The sequence below is a fragment of the Cyprinodon tularosa genome, unplaced genomic scaffold (genome assembly GCF_016077235.1).
Source record: "Cyprinodon tularosa strain WSP-4 unplaced genomic scaffold, ASM1607723v1 ctg262, whole genome shotgun sequence".
Lineage (NCBI taxonomy): Eukaryota > Metazoa > Chordata > Actinopteri > Cyprinodontiformes > Cyprinodontidae > Cyprinodon > Cyprinodon tularosa.
The window spans coordinates 826,613-843,755 of NW_024038966.1; the positions used below are offsets into that span (position 1 = coordinate 826,613).

Here is a 17,143-nt window from a genome sequence, read left to right on the forward strand (position 1 = left end):
TCAAAAATGAATGAGCGTAGAGCCTCTTCCTGCTCAGGTTTCAGCGAAAACCCAAAGTCTAATCCTTCCAAAACTGATTCTAAAGCTGAGTCAAACGAGAACTGTTCAATAGTTGTTGCCATCTTCCTTGTTGTGCTTTCTCCAACGTCGTGCAGCTTTGTTGTCCTGCCCTCAAAACCCTGCCCGCTTTGCATCCAGAAATTCAAAACTCATCTCTGCGTTGTAATTGGCCCGCCAGTTCTAGGGCCTGGGGAATTGATGGAGGCTAGACCACTCGCAGGGAAAAATTATTTTGGCAGCTGGCGGGCGGGGCTAGTTTACTGGGCTAAGGAGCTCGTAGAACATATATTAATATATCACCAGAATGATTGACAATTTGGAAGACCACTTATTTAGATGATCCACCTGAAAAATAAAAGATCATCCTCTATACGTATAAGGTCTGTTCCAAAGAATAATAATAAAAAAAAAATTAAACTGGAATAAAAGTTTTGATAATAAAAAAATACATGAGCTGTTTATGGAGCTAAATGAAGTTATTAACCCATAAAGTTAGTTCAAAAGAAAAAAAAAAGAGAACCTAACCTATTGAAACTGGAGTTTCAAAGAGAAAAACTTGACTCTATACTTTTGCACTTTTTTCCAGTTTCAAAGTTTTTAGTCCAGTTGTAAAACTGGACTAAAAACTTTTTTTTTCGTTTGTTTCAATTTTTTTATTGGTAAAAAAAAAAAAAAAAAAGTCTTGATGTTTTAATTTGAAAACCCCAACAGGAAGTGGATTCCTTCCTTTCTTGCTGCCTTTACACCGGAGCCGACCTGAACGTCTAGAAATGTAGACCCAGGAAGCCGCAACAAGAAACCTTAATGTCTGCTGCTCTGTCATCGCCTTACCGACACTAACTGTCGCTTCGTGTCCACCGCGGACGGAGGAGATGTGGACGCCGATCAGACACACGGATCTTCAGGCATCGCTACCGGCGGGCTGGGCGACAGTGATGGTGCGGTAGTTTGATTCTCTCCGACTCTGAGGCGTCACGTCCCAATCAGACATCCAGATACGAGACCAGCATCTTTATAAATTTCAAAATGAGGATCTTCACGTTTCTGCTGAAAAACAATAACCCCAAAATCGAGTATTACTCCCGATTTTCACCATCTCCGCTCTCCATCAAGCAATTCCTGGACTTTGGTGAGTAACAGAAGAAAAAAAGAGTTAATTCATCTAAAGCAGGGGCCTTTAATTAGACCAAACCAACACTTATTACGGTATCTTCTTTAAAGTGCAACTAGGAAAGCCTTGGTTGTTATTAATAGTGTTGAAATCTTACCCCCAGTATTTATGAGAGGTGGCATTTGAATTCAGTGTCACTGTGGTGACCCAGCCATGGCAGCACAAGCAGCAGCATGCAGGCTATTGCTGCTGGTGAAATGAGTGTTTGCAGTGGCAGCAATCCCCTGAATGCAGGTATGGCAGCTCAGAAAACATTAATAAGCACTTTAAGGTTTTTCCACATAAAACCAACCAGTCAGTGTGTTTATCATGACACACATACTTTTTATTTATTTATTTATTTATTTTTTTTTTTTTTATTTTTTTTTTAGGAATAATTAATATTTGAAGTGTTTTCTTAATTTTTATCTCACAGTTTAATGCTAATAAAGTTCCTGGAAGGTGTAGTTGATTTCCAGCTGCTTGTTTGGGGAATATACTGGAAGAAAAAAAAAGCCTTTCATGTCCTACCATTACAAACATAAATATTTACAGTTTAACATTGAGCTTTGTGGCAAATTGTGATGTAAAAAAACAACAACATTTTGCAATTGATGTTGTCCTCTAAATAACTAATGCAACTAAAACCGCAGGTTTGATCATGCAATAACTTATTAACAAACATGCCCCACCATCATCCTCCTGATTTTTTTTTCTGTCTTCTTCTGATTAGGCACAAAAAATAAAGAAATGCAATAAAAACACTGTCCTAGCTTTATGAAATGAATGAATATGTGGAAAAGCACCTCCGGGCAACTTTAAAACAAAGTGGAGGAGAGTGATCCTGTGGGCCTGTTTTTGCTTCCAAAGGCTTTTCAAACCTTGTTTAACAGCACTGGATTGAACCATTTACATTAGGAGGAACATTAGGACAAAAGTCAGGACTTTGTCATACAACCGAACAAACCATATCCTAAATCTTAAATCCTAAACGCTTTATCTTTCATTTTATTTATTTATTTATTTTTTTATTATATTGAAATCATGAATACATTTCTTATTACTCTGAGTAATGTGTTAGCATCTATAACTCTACCCTTTTTGCAGTCCCCTTTCTGTCCTGCTATGTTGCAGATGCAGAGTAAACTTTTTGCAGACTTGGTTTTTAATTTTTTACTTCTTTCTCCAGTCAAAGTCAATCATATGGGGACTCAATAGGTGCAGAGAAAGGTTTTCTAAAACACCTGCTGATGGATGTGTGTATGCATGTGTGCTTTTTTTAAAGGTTTGTAGCTAGAGAGCAGCAGATATATTTTTTTTCACAGTTTTGCACTCCTGTGGTGGACTGTATGGTATGTGTGGATCCTTGTGCACACAAAGACACGGTGGACCAGGAGGACACTCTGTACTGTCAGCTACGACGGGATTGAATGAAAAGTGCAACAGGGGGCCCCACCGAGAGACATTTTAGCAAAGGACGGTTTTACTTCCGTCCAAATGTTAAACATTAAACCCTCATCTCTTTGGATCCAAAGATTTATGATTTCCAGGGACAGTTTGCATGATCTGTTACAGCTGAAGTTGGCAGACAGCGGGTGAATCTCCAGATAGCAGATTTAAGATATGAGATTAAAAGTGTGCCCTCATGTGCACTTTCGTTTTTTTTTCCAGCTTCAAGATAATTGCTGTCATTCTTTCTTCTCCAAAAAAGGAGCAGGTGTTGTAAGAAAGTGAAAGCAAGTTTGTTAATTCATGCGGGTCAATCCATTTCCTGATTTTTCTGTTTTTCTTTGTGGAAGACTTTATAGATGTATTTTTCCCACCCTGGAGTGAGAACATTTGCTTGACTGTGCGCCTTTCTTCACAACATACCACAAAAAAAGAAAAAAAAAGAAAAAAAAAAAGAGCATTAAAAAGTCTTAAAATCAGACGTGCATTTAGTGGTAAAACGCTGCTTAGATTCTCCCAAAACAGATGTTTGTTTCCAGTGAAGCCATTGTTACTAAGCTCTTGCAGGTTGACTCACAGTTTGTTTATTTCAGTGTGTCATTTTAGAAAGAGGTCAAATGAGGGCTGTATGCTTTTAAATAGGAATCAGTATTTTCTTCTGCATGTGGCGAGAGACAGCAAGACTTTATTAGATTACCTTTGGGAAAAAATATCCATACTCCAAAAAGGATCTATGCTGTATTGTATCTGAATACAGGACTGATTTGGCCTGATATAGACACTACAGAAAAGGGCTGTTTGCATATTTTATAACACATCAAACAAACCTTAAAATATTGTCAGATTATGTTATATTTGGGTTATTTATTTAGCATTTATTTGCACTTTTATCCTATATAGGGCACTCATTGAAATCCTGACAATAAAAAATTCAAGCCAAGAGTGTTGTTGGAGGACGGGGCAAGACCTTCTTACCTTTGTAACATTAAAACATATGTTTATTTGATGGCAATGTAATAACAAGAAATGAGGACTTGCCTTAAAATATATTAAGAAATCGAATCGGGTACAGACTAACCTAGCATAAACCAGATTGATGCATGTAGTTTAGTTTGAATTGTACACAGTAGGCATCTCTAACGGCTCCTGTGGGAATTGTTCCCAGAAGAGAGGGACATTCAGGACAATTCTTTGAGCTGAGGGTAAGTCAATGGCCATGCCTGCCTCCATGTCCAGCTCTTAGCCAATCACAGCAGCTGTAGCAGTTGCGATGTATAACGCTCTGTATCACAACTAGCCAAAGTAACTGATAAATCAAACTTACCAAATCTGGTCAGGAGGAACGCACAAACATCTTTCCCATCCACAGAGACCCAAATTGTGTCTTTTTGCTAATAAAAAAAAAAGACCTGAAAGTTCAAGCTCAAGCGCCCCCTAGGGGTTAAATGTTAAATGTTGCCATTTAAAAGTGAGGATAGAGAACCTTTTGTATATAAAACAGTCAGCTTTTTAAAATGTCAACTTCATCAGTTTGTCTTTGTTTTAAAAAAAAAAAAGGGCTAGCCCTGTTTTCCTGCTACCTTTTTAACTCACACAGTGTGATCTCCCCTCTGACCCTTACATTATGTGTAAAGATTTGCCTCTAAAGATGCTCTGATATCTCTGTTTGTTATGGTACCTTAGGAGAAATGTTTATTTGCTAACACTAGTGCACACAGAGACAGATTTGACGGTTGCAGAGGCTATGCTTCAGAAGCATAAATTGGCCTTAATGCAGAGAAGAAGCCATTTCTCTATCAAGAGTCTAAATGGATCTGGCAGGGCCTTAGCTATGTCTTGCATGGCTTTAGCCGACTGTTCCTATTGGTGCAGAATCCTTTGGTGTCGACACCAGTATTGTAATCAGAAGTAAATATTTGTATAATTTGGACCCATCAAAATTTCTAAAACAATTGTTTGTATACTTTTTTTTTAAATGAAACTAATACTTTTATTCTATACCATTCTAGATGTTCTGTGGATGTTATTGATGAAAAATGTAGGTGTAAATTTTTGTTATGACTTTTATATGCATTAATCAAGTTGGACACTATGTTGAAACCCGTACTGCTCCACTTGTGAAAGTAAAATCTGTTGGGCTCTTTTTTTGGCATCAAGACAATTATTCTTATTGCCACATCGCCAGAAAGGACACTGTTAGAAAAAAAAAATAGGTTCTCTGTTTAGAATAAATTAATATTTTATTCCAAGATAAAATCCTTAAATCTCAGTATATTTCTTAAGTATGGAAAAATAAAATGCTAGATCAATTTTAAAAATTCATAAAAGAAGCTTCCTAAGAAGATAAAGCTGATAGAAACCTGGAAGTTAGATGTTTCATTAGTCAAGAAATGCTTACAAGAAAATACAGATTTACATAAATGTGCTCTTTTCTGCATATACCGTATTTTCTGGAATATAAGATGCTACTTTCTTCCCACACATTGAACCAGGCGGCTTATAAGATAGTTCAGCTTTCCTGTGGATTTTTCTTAACTGCCAGAGGGGTCGAAGTTGGAAATGAAAGAATAAGGGGCCAATTTTTATTTAGCAGAAGAACATGCTAGCAGCAGGCACGGCAAAGAACAAATGTCCTTAATTCAAACATTTTTATATTTATTTGCTGCATTAAAGCTGCTGAACCAATAAAGAGACTGGGCCCAACTCCTGCTGAGCTGAAATAAAGAGCTGACGAAGCGCCATCTTTTAGTATAAGCTCCTACTGCTGTGAGTCAACAAGCTAACAGGGGCTAGCATTCTTCTTCATCCCTTCTATAGGGGGTGATATGTAGAGCTCCCCCTACAGGTTTGGTGGGAAACAGTTCCGTAGATATCAGTGGCTTATAACCAGGTGTGGCTTATATATGTACATGTCCAGTTTCTTCAAAAAATGTTGTGAGGACAGCCACTACATTTTATAATCAGGTGCGCACTTTAGCCCAGAAAATCCGGTATTAGTAATCTTTAATCATTTTGACAGGGTCAGTCTGCTGTAGCAGAAGAGCAGGTAGAAGCTGTGCTTAAAGAGCCCATATTATGCTTCTTCACAGGTTCACCGTTTAACAGTAGGGGCAAAACAGAGCATGTTTACATGCTTTTAAAACAGCCACTATGATTGTGCCTTTGCAGCTTTGGTTACAGGCTTCTGTCTCTTTAAGGACTCTCTCCTGGGCCTCAGTCAGTGGTCAGTTAATTGGTCGGAGTTTGTTTGAGGTCCTAATTAGTTTGAGCATTTCCATACAGCTTAGATTCAGTGTCTTACATGAATAGTAAAATATGTCTCTTTCGGGAGGTTTTAAGTGCACAAACGCTCTGCAGACTCTACATCTGATAATCCCCTATTTGCCCTGTTTGGTGATAAGCATAAGGAATGCATCACTTTCTTTCTTCCCCTATTCAGGCAGAGACAATGCATGTGAGAAAACATCCTACATGTTCCTGCGTAAGGAGCTGCCGGTGCGACTGGCCAACACCATGAGAGAAGTCAACCTGCTGCCCGATAAGCTGCTCAGCCAGCCCTCAGTCAGACTGGTCCAGAAGTGGTAACATCTTTTGTTTTCCTCCTTTTTTGTGGGGGGTAGCGGTGTCAGATGATGAAGTTTATGATTCCCAGGGTATATCATTTGACTTTTTCTCTCCGTCTAACTTGATCAGGTACATGCAGAGCTTCGTGGAACTGCTGGATTTTGAGAACAGGAAGGCAGACGACCCTCACACTCTGAATGAGTGAGTGAATATTGACTGTATGAGTAATGGTTACAGAAAGTACGAACAGTTTGTTACAGTGAGGCAGTTAGCTGTAGATAACTGAGTGTTTATATCACAACAATATCCCATCTATTAACGGCCACGCATCACTGATACACCCACACAGGAATAGGGATCGGCCTGTCTGCATTGGGTACCTGACTCTAAGAACAGCTTGTTGACAATGACTCAGCAGAAACATTAGGTTGATACTTGCCTTTCCCGGGCTTTTTTTTTTTTTCCTTCTTTATTTGGTTGATATTGTTCTAGTAAAGACATAGTAGGCGGATTTTGTTTCATCACAGCCACAAATTTGATTGAGACTTTAAGCAACAGAGCAACACAAAGTACTGGATAATGTGAACTGGGAAGAAAGGAATGGTACAAAAATATGTTAGTGCGTTTGTATTTAGGCCCCTTTTCTCTGGTACCATCTGCAGTTTATTCAGTTATTCCCTATTTCATGAAAGTGACATTAGCCAGGAGGCCTGTGTATACTCTAGAGAAGCTGCAAAGATCAACAGCTCGGGTGGAGGAAATTGGTAGTTGAAATAATCTAAGAAACTACACAAAGTGGAACATAATAGTGTAATCCTCCTGAATAGAACCCCTACTAACCCCAATGAGAAGATTGATTGTGGTTACTTTTTGTGTTTCTTTTTGTTAGCGGTAACAGAGAAAAGGTTAGAGTTGAGGAGAAAACCTGTTAGTAATTGCTAAAGTGGAGTTTTATCTCCCTGCAGGACAGCAACCAGAATCGACATCCAACATGATGGTTAAGTAGTTTAAACCCAAGCTTCTGTGTTAAAATGGTTCAAAGTCAAAACCTAAAGCAACACTGAAAAATTGAAGGAGTATCTTGCAAAGAATGGACCAAAGTCTCAGTCTCCAAATGTGTCTCCAGAGACTTGGAGCTGCTTACAGGGAAATGCTATAGAAAGTATTGACTCAGGGGCAGATAAACAGAGAACCGAAGCACATGTTTGACAATTTTATTTTGGAGACATAAAATCACAATAAAAGATAACAAAGTTTGATTTTAAGGTAAATAAAAAATGTCTTTCCCTTTAGTTTTCTGGAGAACTTGATCGACATCCGAAACCGCCACAACGATGTCGTCCCCACCATGGCTCAGGGGGTCATAGAGTACAAGGAGAAGTTTGGTTTCGACCCCTTCATCAGCAGCAACATCCAGTATTTTCTCGACCGCTTTTACACCAACCGCATCTCTTTCCGCATGCTCATCAACCAGCACAGTATGTCCAACGGTGGCGTATGTCCCCGTTACGTCCGCAGAGCCGCCGCCGCGCCTAAAGCTGTGTTTCTCCCGTGTGTTTGTGCTCAGCTCTGCTGTTCGGTAACGACACCAACCCGGCCCATCCCAAGCACATTGGCAGCATCGATCCCACCTGCAACGTGGCCGAGGTCGTTAGTGGTAAGTTTAAGTCCTGTGGTTTTTTTGCTTCCATCGTGACTGTGGTCTAAATTAATTTTTAATTCCACCCCATGTTGCGTTACAGTTTTAAAGAGAAACAAACTTTTTTTGTTGTTGTTGTTGAAATACTTTACTGTTTGTGCTTTATCTTTTTTTATTTTTTATTTTTTTTACCTGTTTGTCCGGTTTTTTATGAAAAGATCGTTTTTACTACACAAGGAGTTTTTTTGCTAACTGTAACTTTATGTCCATCAGTTACCTGACACATTTTGCTAAAATGTGTCTTTTTTTACCTCCTTATAGAGAGTTTTGTTGTTTTCCTTGTCTGTAGCTGTTTACAGGAAAAGCTTAGCTGCAGACAATATAACAAAGTGGACCTCTTGGAAACTACTTCCAGATGTGGCTGGAAAACATGCCTTACACTAAGCAGAGTTCCTGATAGGTTAACTCACCATGACTCGACAAGCTTACACTATTATCAAAAGCAGGGGAGAAAAGATTAGGTGTAGAGCTCAGCAGAAAGGGAAGCAACCCAACCATCTACCAGGGGTTAAAGTTACCTCCTTCTCTCCTGTTAGCCCCAAAGGCAAAGCTTGTAAACTATTACCTGACATATTTATCAAAGTTTTTCCGTGGATGCTGAGATAAGGGAATGTGACGACCAGCTGAACGTTGTGTTCCTGTCAGGCTTTGATTCTTTTGATATGATAACCTAAATCTTATAACTGCCGGTTTCCTAATATTAGAATTAAACACATCTAAAGAAGACTTTTATTGGTTCTATATGGACGCTGCCTTTAGTGTTGGCTAAAGCCCCAACCCTCTGTCATTATCAGGTTCCCTGGGTGGCTGGTAGTAGCATAACTCATTATTACTCCACCTCCATGGTTGAGAACTCTTTTTAACCTCTCATTTGTATACAAAACTACTCTTTCTGGGCTCAGTGTGCTGCCTGAGGGGCCGGAGGTCTAACCGCCAGAGTCAAGTATTGTTCTAACCTGTTGCTCCACCTGAGCCACAGCTATGTTATCGCTCTCAGCGTCTGTTATAAACGCGTGTCTGATCGGATTCTCTGCTTCATGAGCGTGTGAAATTTCTTAGAAATTAGGCTCTTCAATCGTTAAAAGAGATTCCTAGATCAGAAATAGTTTGAAAAAAATTATGATTTCAGCATACAAGATTGTTGCTGGATTATAGCATAGATGATCAGCAAAAGCTCTGTCTTTTTTTGCTCTTTCTAGATGCCTATGACACTGCCAAGATGTTGTGTGAGAAGTACTACTCAGCTGCTCCCGAGCTAAAGATCGAGGAGTTCAACAGTAAGTGCCTTTAATCGTTCAGCCTCTCTAATGAACCATGCAGATGTTTGACTACAGCAGGCGTTTTAAATTTAGCTCCATAGCAATTGAAGTTTGCACCATGTCATTAACTTCCTAAGAACCAGTTTTCTGTGTACGGTAAATACTTGATTTTCTGTTTGTGTTCCAGTGAAAGCTCAGAAGAAGCCCATCCAGGTGGTCTATGTCCCCTCGCATCTGTTCCACATGTTGTTTGAGCTCTTCAAGGTGAGCTGGTGCTACTGATCTAAGCCAGAGGTCTGCAACCGGCGGCTCCGGAGCCAGATGTGGCTCTTTGGACCCTCTATAATCAGCAGCACCTAGAGCCAAAAGTGAAATTTGGAAGCTGGTCTATGCCAGATGCTAACCGGCATTTGCCGTATAGCAAAAACCAGTTTAAACCAGTTTACAATGGGCATAAGCTGGTTCCCAACATTCATATAACATCTTTCAAAACTGGCATGCCAGATACCACTTTTGGCTCTCGCTGTCAGTCTCTATAATGGCTCCTAAAGTTGGATAGAAATGATGAAGTATTAACTAAAGGTTTTAGATAAGGTGTAAAAACATACAGCAATGTTTAGCAGATTTTCCAAAGCGTTTTTGAATTGAAGTTTCCTTACAGAATTGCATAAAGATGTTTTAAGCTCTTTTTTTTATATCACCTTGGAAGCAATGTATTTCTTTAACATAAATATTAACATCCTGTAGAAGAAAATCTATGAATTTGATTATTTCCTCATTTCAAACCCTTAAAGTAAAAATAAATGAAAAAGCATTTATTATAGCAGATGTTTAACAAAAACAAGTAGTTTTTGACTGGACTCAGGGCAAAATGGCTCTTTGGATTTTAAAGGTTGCAGACCCCTGATCTAATCACTTCTCTTTACATGTAATTAGTTTTACTGTAAGGACTGATTTTATTGGCTCTGGGGGTGTTTGCAGAACTCGATGAGAGCGACAGTGGAGCTTTATGAGAACAGCAAGGAAGGCCTGCCGCCAGTGAAGGCAAGAGTCACTCTGGGAAAAGAGGATCTGTCAATAAAGGTAAAGGCACCTACATGGGAATCTGTGCATAAATGTTTAGCGACACTTGACCTTTTTATATCCACGTCTTGTTATCTCTTAACTCTTTGTGTCTGTTTGTTTTAAGATCAGTGATAAAGGAGGAGGAGTTCCTCTGAGGAAGATAGACCGTCTCTTCAACTACATGTACTCCACTGCCCCGACGCCCAGCCTGGAGCCAGGAGCTGTCCCATTGGTACTGTTTATTAAAACTTGTCTTGGCTAATTCACTTTGTGTAGAAATTAATATGTTAAAGTAATGTTTTTCTGTCTTTCCTGCTCCAGGCTGGTTTTGGTTACGGTTTGCCTATTTCCCGGCTCTATGCTCGATATTTTCAGGGGGACCTGAAGCTCTACTCCATGGAGGGGGTGGGGACAGATGCTGTCATCTATCTGAAGGTAACGTTACTCAGCCAGAAGTGCTTTTCTAAATGATTTTTTCCCCCAAATAATATTTTGAAATTCCACTTAATTGTTTGCGAAGGTTATATCAGAAGAAGACCCGTTTTGTTAAGTGCATTTCTAGGCAAAACTGCTGTTTAGCAGCTCTAAATGACAGGAGGTGGTTTAGATGGCTAAAACATTTGAAGCAAAATCTCTGTAACAGTTTTCAACAGACATACCCTGATAATTAACCTCCAATAGATATTTCCTTTCTTGACATTTTTCTGGTGTTATGAGCTTCATTGATTTAGTTTTTCTTTTTAACAATACACATCATTACTGGCCAAAAACTTTGCAGGTATAAAATAGCTTGTTCTTTACAGTCACCTGTAGAAATGAGTAAGTTTGCATTAAGATTATATTAGATTCAACTTTATTGTCATTACACAGGTACAGGTACAAGGCAACGAAATGCAGTTTAGGTCTAACCAGAAGTGCAATAGCAGCAAGTGCAGGATAAATAATGGTTCCATAAATACAGGACATGGGTTTCTACTGCATAAGTATAGAGATGAATCCAATCCAATCCAATCCACTTTATTTATATAGCACGGTTTAAATAAACACAAGGTTTCCAAAGTGCTGCACAAAAAGATAAAATAACTAAAATAAATAAAAGTAATAAAATAAAATAAAATAAAAGCACTGCCCGCACAGGATAAAAAAATGCATGTGTATACATAAAATCAACATGTGTACATAAAATCAACATGTGTACATAAAATCAACACTCTACATGGTGTTAAAAGCCAAAGAAAAGAGGTGGGTTTTAAGAAGAGTTTTAAAATGAGACAGAGAGGTGGCCTGTCTAATGTGCAGCGGCAATGCATTCCAGAGTTTTGGAGCTGCAACAGAAAATGCTCGATCCCCTCTGAGCTTAAGCCTTGCTTTAGGCACTGTCAGGAGCAGCTGATCAGCTGACCTGAGAGATCGGCTGGGAGTGTAGGGGTGCAGAAGCTCAGAGAGGTAAATTGGGGCAAGGCCATTCAAGGCTTTAAAAGTAAATAAAAGAATTTTAAAATTAATCCTAAAATGGATGGGCAGCCAGTGGAGTGAAGCTAAAACAGGTGAAATGTGCTCGTACTTGCGTGTGCCAGTTAAAAGACGTGCAGCAGCATTTTGAACAAGTTGAAGACGAGCAATTGAGGACCCAGCAATCCCCACATAAAGTGCATTACAGTAATCCAGCCGAGTGGTCACAAAGGCGTGGATTACTGTCTCAAAGTGCCGTCTCTGAAGGACTGGTTTGATCTTTGCCAGCTGCCTTAGCTGGAAAAAGCTAGATTTCATTACAGCTTTTATCTGGCTGTCAAATTTAAGGTCTGAATACCATTATAAACAAAATCTTACTAGTAGATTTGTCCTATGGATATAATATATAGTTAACTAGTTTAGTTCATAACACTAGTTATCCAAATATTATATTCATTAAATGGCTCCCCTGTTACCAAAACAATGGTCTAGTTTAAAGGTTCCTTAACATTTCACCTTGTGACCCCAGTAATAAGAGTTTCAGAGACTGGCAACCCTTAATGGTGACCTGTCGATGCCCTGAAATAAAAACATGCCCTTTTCTAGGGATATAAAATATAGGGATATAGTTTTGATATGTTTTTAATTAAATATAATTTCAGTTTGCGCTACAGTATTTACATCAGGACCAGGTCTCAGTACATGACTGTTGTTTTTATTTTTATTTCAAGGCTCTGTCCAGTGAGTCCTTTGAGCGCCTCCCTGTTTTCAACAAGTCAGCTTGGCGGCACTACAAGACGAGCGCTGAGGCGGACGACTGGAGCAACCCCAGCAAAGAGCCCCGTGATGCCAGCAAGTCCTCATACAAAGCCAAAAGATAACTCTGCCTGGCTTGCGAGCACAGCTCCCCCTGCTGGGAGCCAGAATGGCTGCTCTCTGTTTGGAGCATGAACGCTAAAATGCTGCCTGTGGGTAAAAGATTCGTTTAGGCCTGCTTTTACATCCGATGGTGAGAGGTTTCTGTTTGGGGATCGGGACCTGAATTTAGAATTTCCACCTGACTGCAATAACCTTTATTAGCATAGCTTTTATTATTGTGATCCAGAGCAGAGTTGAAATGAAACCCCCTCTATATTGTAGATGTAAATCCTAGCAATTTCTTTATTGATTTAGGACAAATATTGACGTCAGGTCCTCTTGTTAAATTCCCAGAATCACCTCTATGTTTCTGTCTTGTGTCATGCAGTGTTCTGGCCACGCTGTTGTTCCCTGTGGCTAGATAAGCTGTACTCTGCTGATAGAGTCTGTAAAGGCTTGAATTCTCTTCCTTTCTCTCAGAACACAAGGGGGGGTAAGGATGGAGTTTCAGTGCAAACTAGAAAAGGGGGGAGATTTTATTCCCTTTGATTCAATGCACCACTAGGCCAGTTTGTTATTTAAGTGGCAAAAACGTGTTTTGATTGCACTTTTTAAAATATTAGGGTTAGATGTTAAAATATTTATAAATTAGGAACAGTAGCACCTTTAAAAAAAAAAAAGAAAAAAAAAAGGTAGAACAGGCAATGCTTTATAGATTACATGATGTTTTATTTAAGACTCTAGAAGTCGGGACCTTTGTGTTTTATTTATGAAAAAAGAAGCCTTATTTATGGAAACTTATGGTATGTTTGGTGTTTTTTGAACTCCGCCTTCAAGGCTCTACCAGAACTCAACCAATTTTAAAGGGAGGTGGCATATACATATAAAAGTGGTCTGAATTTTTTATTTTATTTTACTGGTTTAGCTTTATTCTTTTTTTATTACGCTGCAACAGAGCATAAATCAAAGTACTAACCCTTATCTAACACTCCTGCTTGCAGCCCTCATGTAACAGCTACTAAAATGTCCAAATGAGTCATGTATATGATGACATTGCTGAGTAGCATCACCAACGCCAGCAAGATTTAATGTACTAACCTTGATGGAAAGAAATGGAGCTGTAGTGTCTGAACGAAGGAATGCCGTTCTGCACGTCTTCATTTCATGCCGCTGTGGAGGATAAACAACCTGCTCACTGCTTGGACCTGTTATCCTAACTCTGCTCTTTGCATCATCCAGTCAGCCTCGTGTTTCACTTGAATGATCCTTACAGTCTTCTAAATGAGTTTGAACAAAGTTTGTAAATTTCAATTATACTGTTTTGTTTTTTTATGACGCGTTCAAGTAAAATAGAAGTTTCAGCTTTAGGTGAACTGTTTTATGATATTTTAGTGACTTTTTTATGTTATATGTATGCTATCTTTTATGTTTGAAAGAAAAGTCATAAGGCACACAAAGATTAGGAGAAGCTATAGTGGAAAAATATGATTAAAAGAGTTAAGACTAGATTCAGAGCACTAGATGAAGTCTTTTCGCTTTTCCTATTTCATCTCACTGAGAAGCATTTTAGTGCACTTTATTAAACCTAATATATTTACACTTTAAAGTGGTTTAATGCAGTAACTTTAATCACACAGAAGCTACGCAGTCGGATTTCAAATGGCTGCTTTAAGCTAATAAAAGAGGAGAATCGATTTCAGTTCCGCAGCAGCAAACTTGTATTTCTGAGTGGATGGTTCTTTTTTTTTTTTTTTTTTTTATTTAAGTGAGGTTCTGTTTGAAGGTTTTCCACAGTCAATATCTTACCTGCCTTCTGTATAAATCCAGATTAGTCGGTCCTGGAGGCTGAAGCCATCATATAGTCCAGTCAAACTTCTCCCGTCAACTCTAAAAAACATGATCATCGTTTTATTAACGGTACACCGTCATAATGATTGTGTTCACCGTCAATATTTGCACTGGTTTGGAGGCAGTGTGTCTCCAGTTATGTTTATGTGGGAAACGCATACCAAGGACAGCATTCACCATAAAGTAGCATTACAATAAGATCATCATCTATAAACTATTATATTTTTTTTTGCATTTATTCAGAAATGTCTTAAAATGTTCTACTGTTCCTTTGATTGTGATAAACATTACTTTTGCATAAATTAATGTGCAATGTAAACATGTTTTAAAGGCTAAACTAAAGTTATTTTAAACGGTTCCCCTTTGGCTGTTAGCTTTAGCCACTTGGACTAGTCGGTCTTTATTTATACAAAATAAAGAGACAAAGTTATCTATCGCAGGTATGGTATCAACTGGATCAAAACTTTTTTTTACAGAACTTCACTTGAACAATTTGGAACCATCCTTATTAAAGGAGATAATAAAGGGAGGTTCATCAGCCTGAAGTGGTTTCCTACTCTCCTTTAGCTCCTTCTGAAGTGAAATGAAAGAAGAATTCAGTGTCTGCATCCTGTAGAATCTCTGCGTTTCACCGCTGCTGAAATCTTAGCAACCTTCCAGTGAAACTGAGGGGCGCTCAGTTTCACATCCGCTGTTAAAAGAAGTGCTGTGTTATAGAGTAGCTGCAGATTTGTGGTCTCCCTTTAGACCAGGCCTGAAAACAAATCAAAAACACAACATAGAAGAGCTCCTATTTTCAAGCTCAGTTGTTTTAAACTCTGCTGTCCTCAAAGCGTCTGCTTGATCCATTTTAGAGAATATCACATAAGATCAACCTATTGTGTATTCTGTATATATAGCGTGTAGATTAATTGCTGTGTTTTTCATCCTTCTGTACAAACTGCTTAAATGATATATTTGTGTACAAGATAGACCAATAATGCAACATTCATCAAGACGTTACAGATTAGTTTCATCTTATCAGTCAGCATGAGATCAACAAAATGTCAAACCGTACAATAAAGCAAAGTCTTGTGTGGTCCATTTGTCTCGTTTTTATATTGAAAGGATGAAATGCAGGGTAAAAATTTATCCTGATCTACATTTTTATTCATATGTTTTGCCATTTAAACAACAGTGACTTAAAAAAAGACAGAAGTTTTGACTGTGGTGGTAAACATGGGGTTCATACAGAAGGTTTGTTATGTCTACATGGCATTAAAGTTATCATTTATAAGGGAGGATAATCTGCGCTGGGCTGGTATGAGCAAACAGGCCTGAGCTAAACAAATGTTAAGTAGAATCATCATTCGAGCTTTTCTACAAATAACTGACATCATTTTGCAAAGAGTAGAGGAATGATTGGTAAATAATATAGATGGAGAGAAACTGTTGGGGACCCCTGATAAAGATGCTTAAAAAGCTTTGTAATAAAAGTTGTTTTTTGTAGCAGCAAGTTTTGTAGAGAATTTGGAAGAAAAAAAATACTTTGAGTATGTTTATATGGTGAGTTAAAAAATCACTGTTTAAAAAAAAAAAAAAAATCAACAAATGCATACCATTTATATCACCAACAATCCCTTTAGAAGAAAAGTAACAAAAGCTTTTTTTAAGCATTACCTTCTTTCAGTTAATTTAGAATTTCTATGAACTTTTTGAGTTTAAGGCAGCTAACAAAAAGTCTCAATGACAACTTAACAAGTGGTTTGTGGATATCATTAAAAAAAGGTCCTTTCCTTCCGAGGGCATGTAGTTTGCTAAACTGCTGGGATTTTAGTTAGGACTTCTGTCTTTTTAAATAATTAATTATGGATGGGGGCTGCTCAGTATACAGCAAGAAGGCTCCAGGTTCGATTCCCAGCTCTCTGAGTTTGCATGTTCTCCCTGAGCATGCGTGGGTTCTCTTCGGGTACTCCGTATTCCTCCCACAGTCCAAAAACAGTTAGTTGCCAATAACTGTTAGGCTAATGGGCTTCTCTAAAGTCCCCTTAGGTGTGAGTGTGTGCGTGAATGGTGATTAAGCGTGTCAGATAATGGATGGATAATTATGGATGGGTTTGGTGAAAAGCAAAGGATCAACATATATATGAAAACGCATCATCTACAGTGTTAAGTACGGTGGCGGAGCTGTGATACTGTGGGCATTTTCCCCCCTGGGAATATTGTAAGAGGTCAAATTAAAATAGTTCATATCTTAGGGTCTAATGTCATCGATAGGGGCTGATTAAAATCAAAAATTATTCACCAGACACAAAATCAGCCCTTTATGCTCATCTCACTGCCTATGCATAAAAGGCCTATAGAAAACCCGTGTAGTTAGCTGAAAAAAATAGAACATTAAATAGGAGCCAGGGCTCTGGATGATATAAAGAGATCATACTGTTTCTGTATCCTACAGCTTTGTGAAGCAGTATAGAAGAATACATGCGTATGTATTGGAAACACGGTTGTAGAAAGACAAGCGGGATAAGAGAAATTGCCAGCTGTGATTTTGTTGAAAACAGATTCTCCCTAACTTAGGATTTGATCCCCACTGAATAAATGTATGCACATTAATGACTGGACTGCCTTGCTTTTTGAAGGGTAAGATTAAGCAAATAAAATACATGATTTATTTATCTTTTTTTAATGCATATCTAGCAGGCTTTCTAATATATTTTTATGTAGATTTTAAATTTGAGCAATAATTATTTTTCAAGT

At 38.4% G+C, this 17,143-nt stretch overlaps 1 protein-coding gene across 3 annotated transcripts; it reads left to right on the forward strand.

The window, feature by feature from the left end:
* The first annotated feature begins 781 nt into the window (after positions 1-781).
* Positions 782-15,485, forward strand: pdk3a (pyruvate dehydrogenase kinase, isozyme 3a). Of its 3 annotated transcripts, none has more exons than XR_005281129.1 (12): positions 782-1,189; positions 6,099-6,240; positions 6,353-6,424; positions 7,517-7,701; positions 7,791-7,880; positions 9,122-9,199; positions 9,369-9,445; positions 10,163-10,264; positions 10,371-10,478; positions 10,568-10,681; positions 12,430-12,666; positions 14,972-15,485. XR_005281129.1 is itself a non-coding variant. In XM_038289054.1 (12 exons), the coding sequence occupies exons 1-12, from the start codon at positions 1,087-1,089 to the stop codon at positions 14,989-14,991; spliced, it is 1,212 nt and encodes a 403-aa protein (XP_038144982.1). In that variant the 5' UTR covers positions 782-1,086; the 3' UTR covers positions 14,992-15,485. The 3 variants fall into 3 exon arrangements, 2 of the variants coding, with proteins under 2 accessions (XP_038144982.1, XP_038144981.1); XM_038289054.1 differs by having other exon boundaries at positions 12,430-12,550; XM_038289053.1 differs by having other exon boundaries at positions 12,430-15,485.
* Positions 15,486-17,143: the final 1,658 nt, after the last annotated feature.

What these genes read in the sequence shown, in the direction of transcription:
- pdk3a (XM_038289053.1), top strand. Translation starts at nt 1,087, where the DNA reads ATGAGGATCTTCACGTTTCTGCTGAAAAACAATAACCCCAAAATCGAG. An exon ending in CATGCTCATCAACCAGCACA is followed by an intron (nt 7,702 to 7,790) that starts GTATGTCCAACG and finishes GTTTGTGCTCAG; the next exon opens with CTCTGCTGTTCGGTAACGAC. An exon ending in AGCCAGGAGCTGTCCCATTG is followed by an intron (nt 10,479 to 10,567) that starts GTACTGTTTATT and finishes TTCCTGCTCCAG; the next exon opens with GCTGGTTTTGGTTACGGTTT.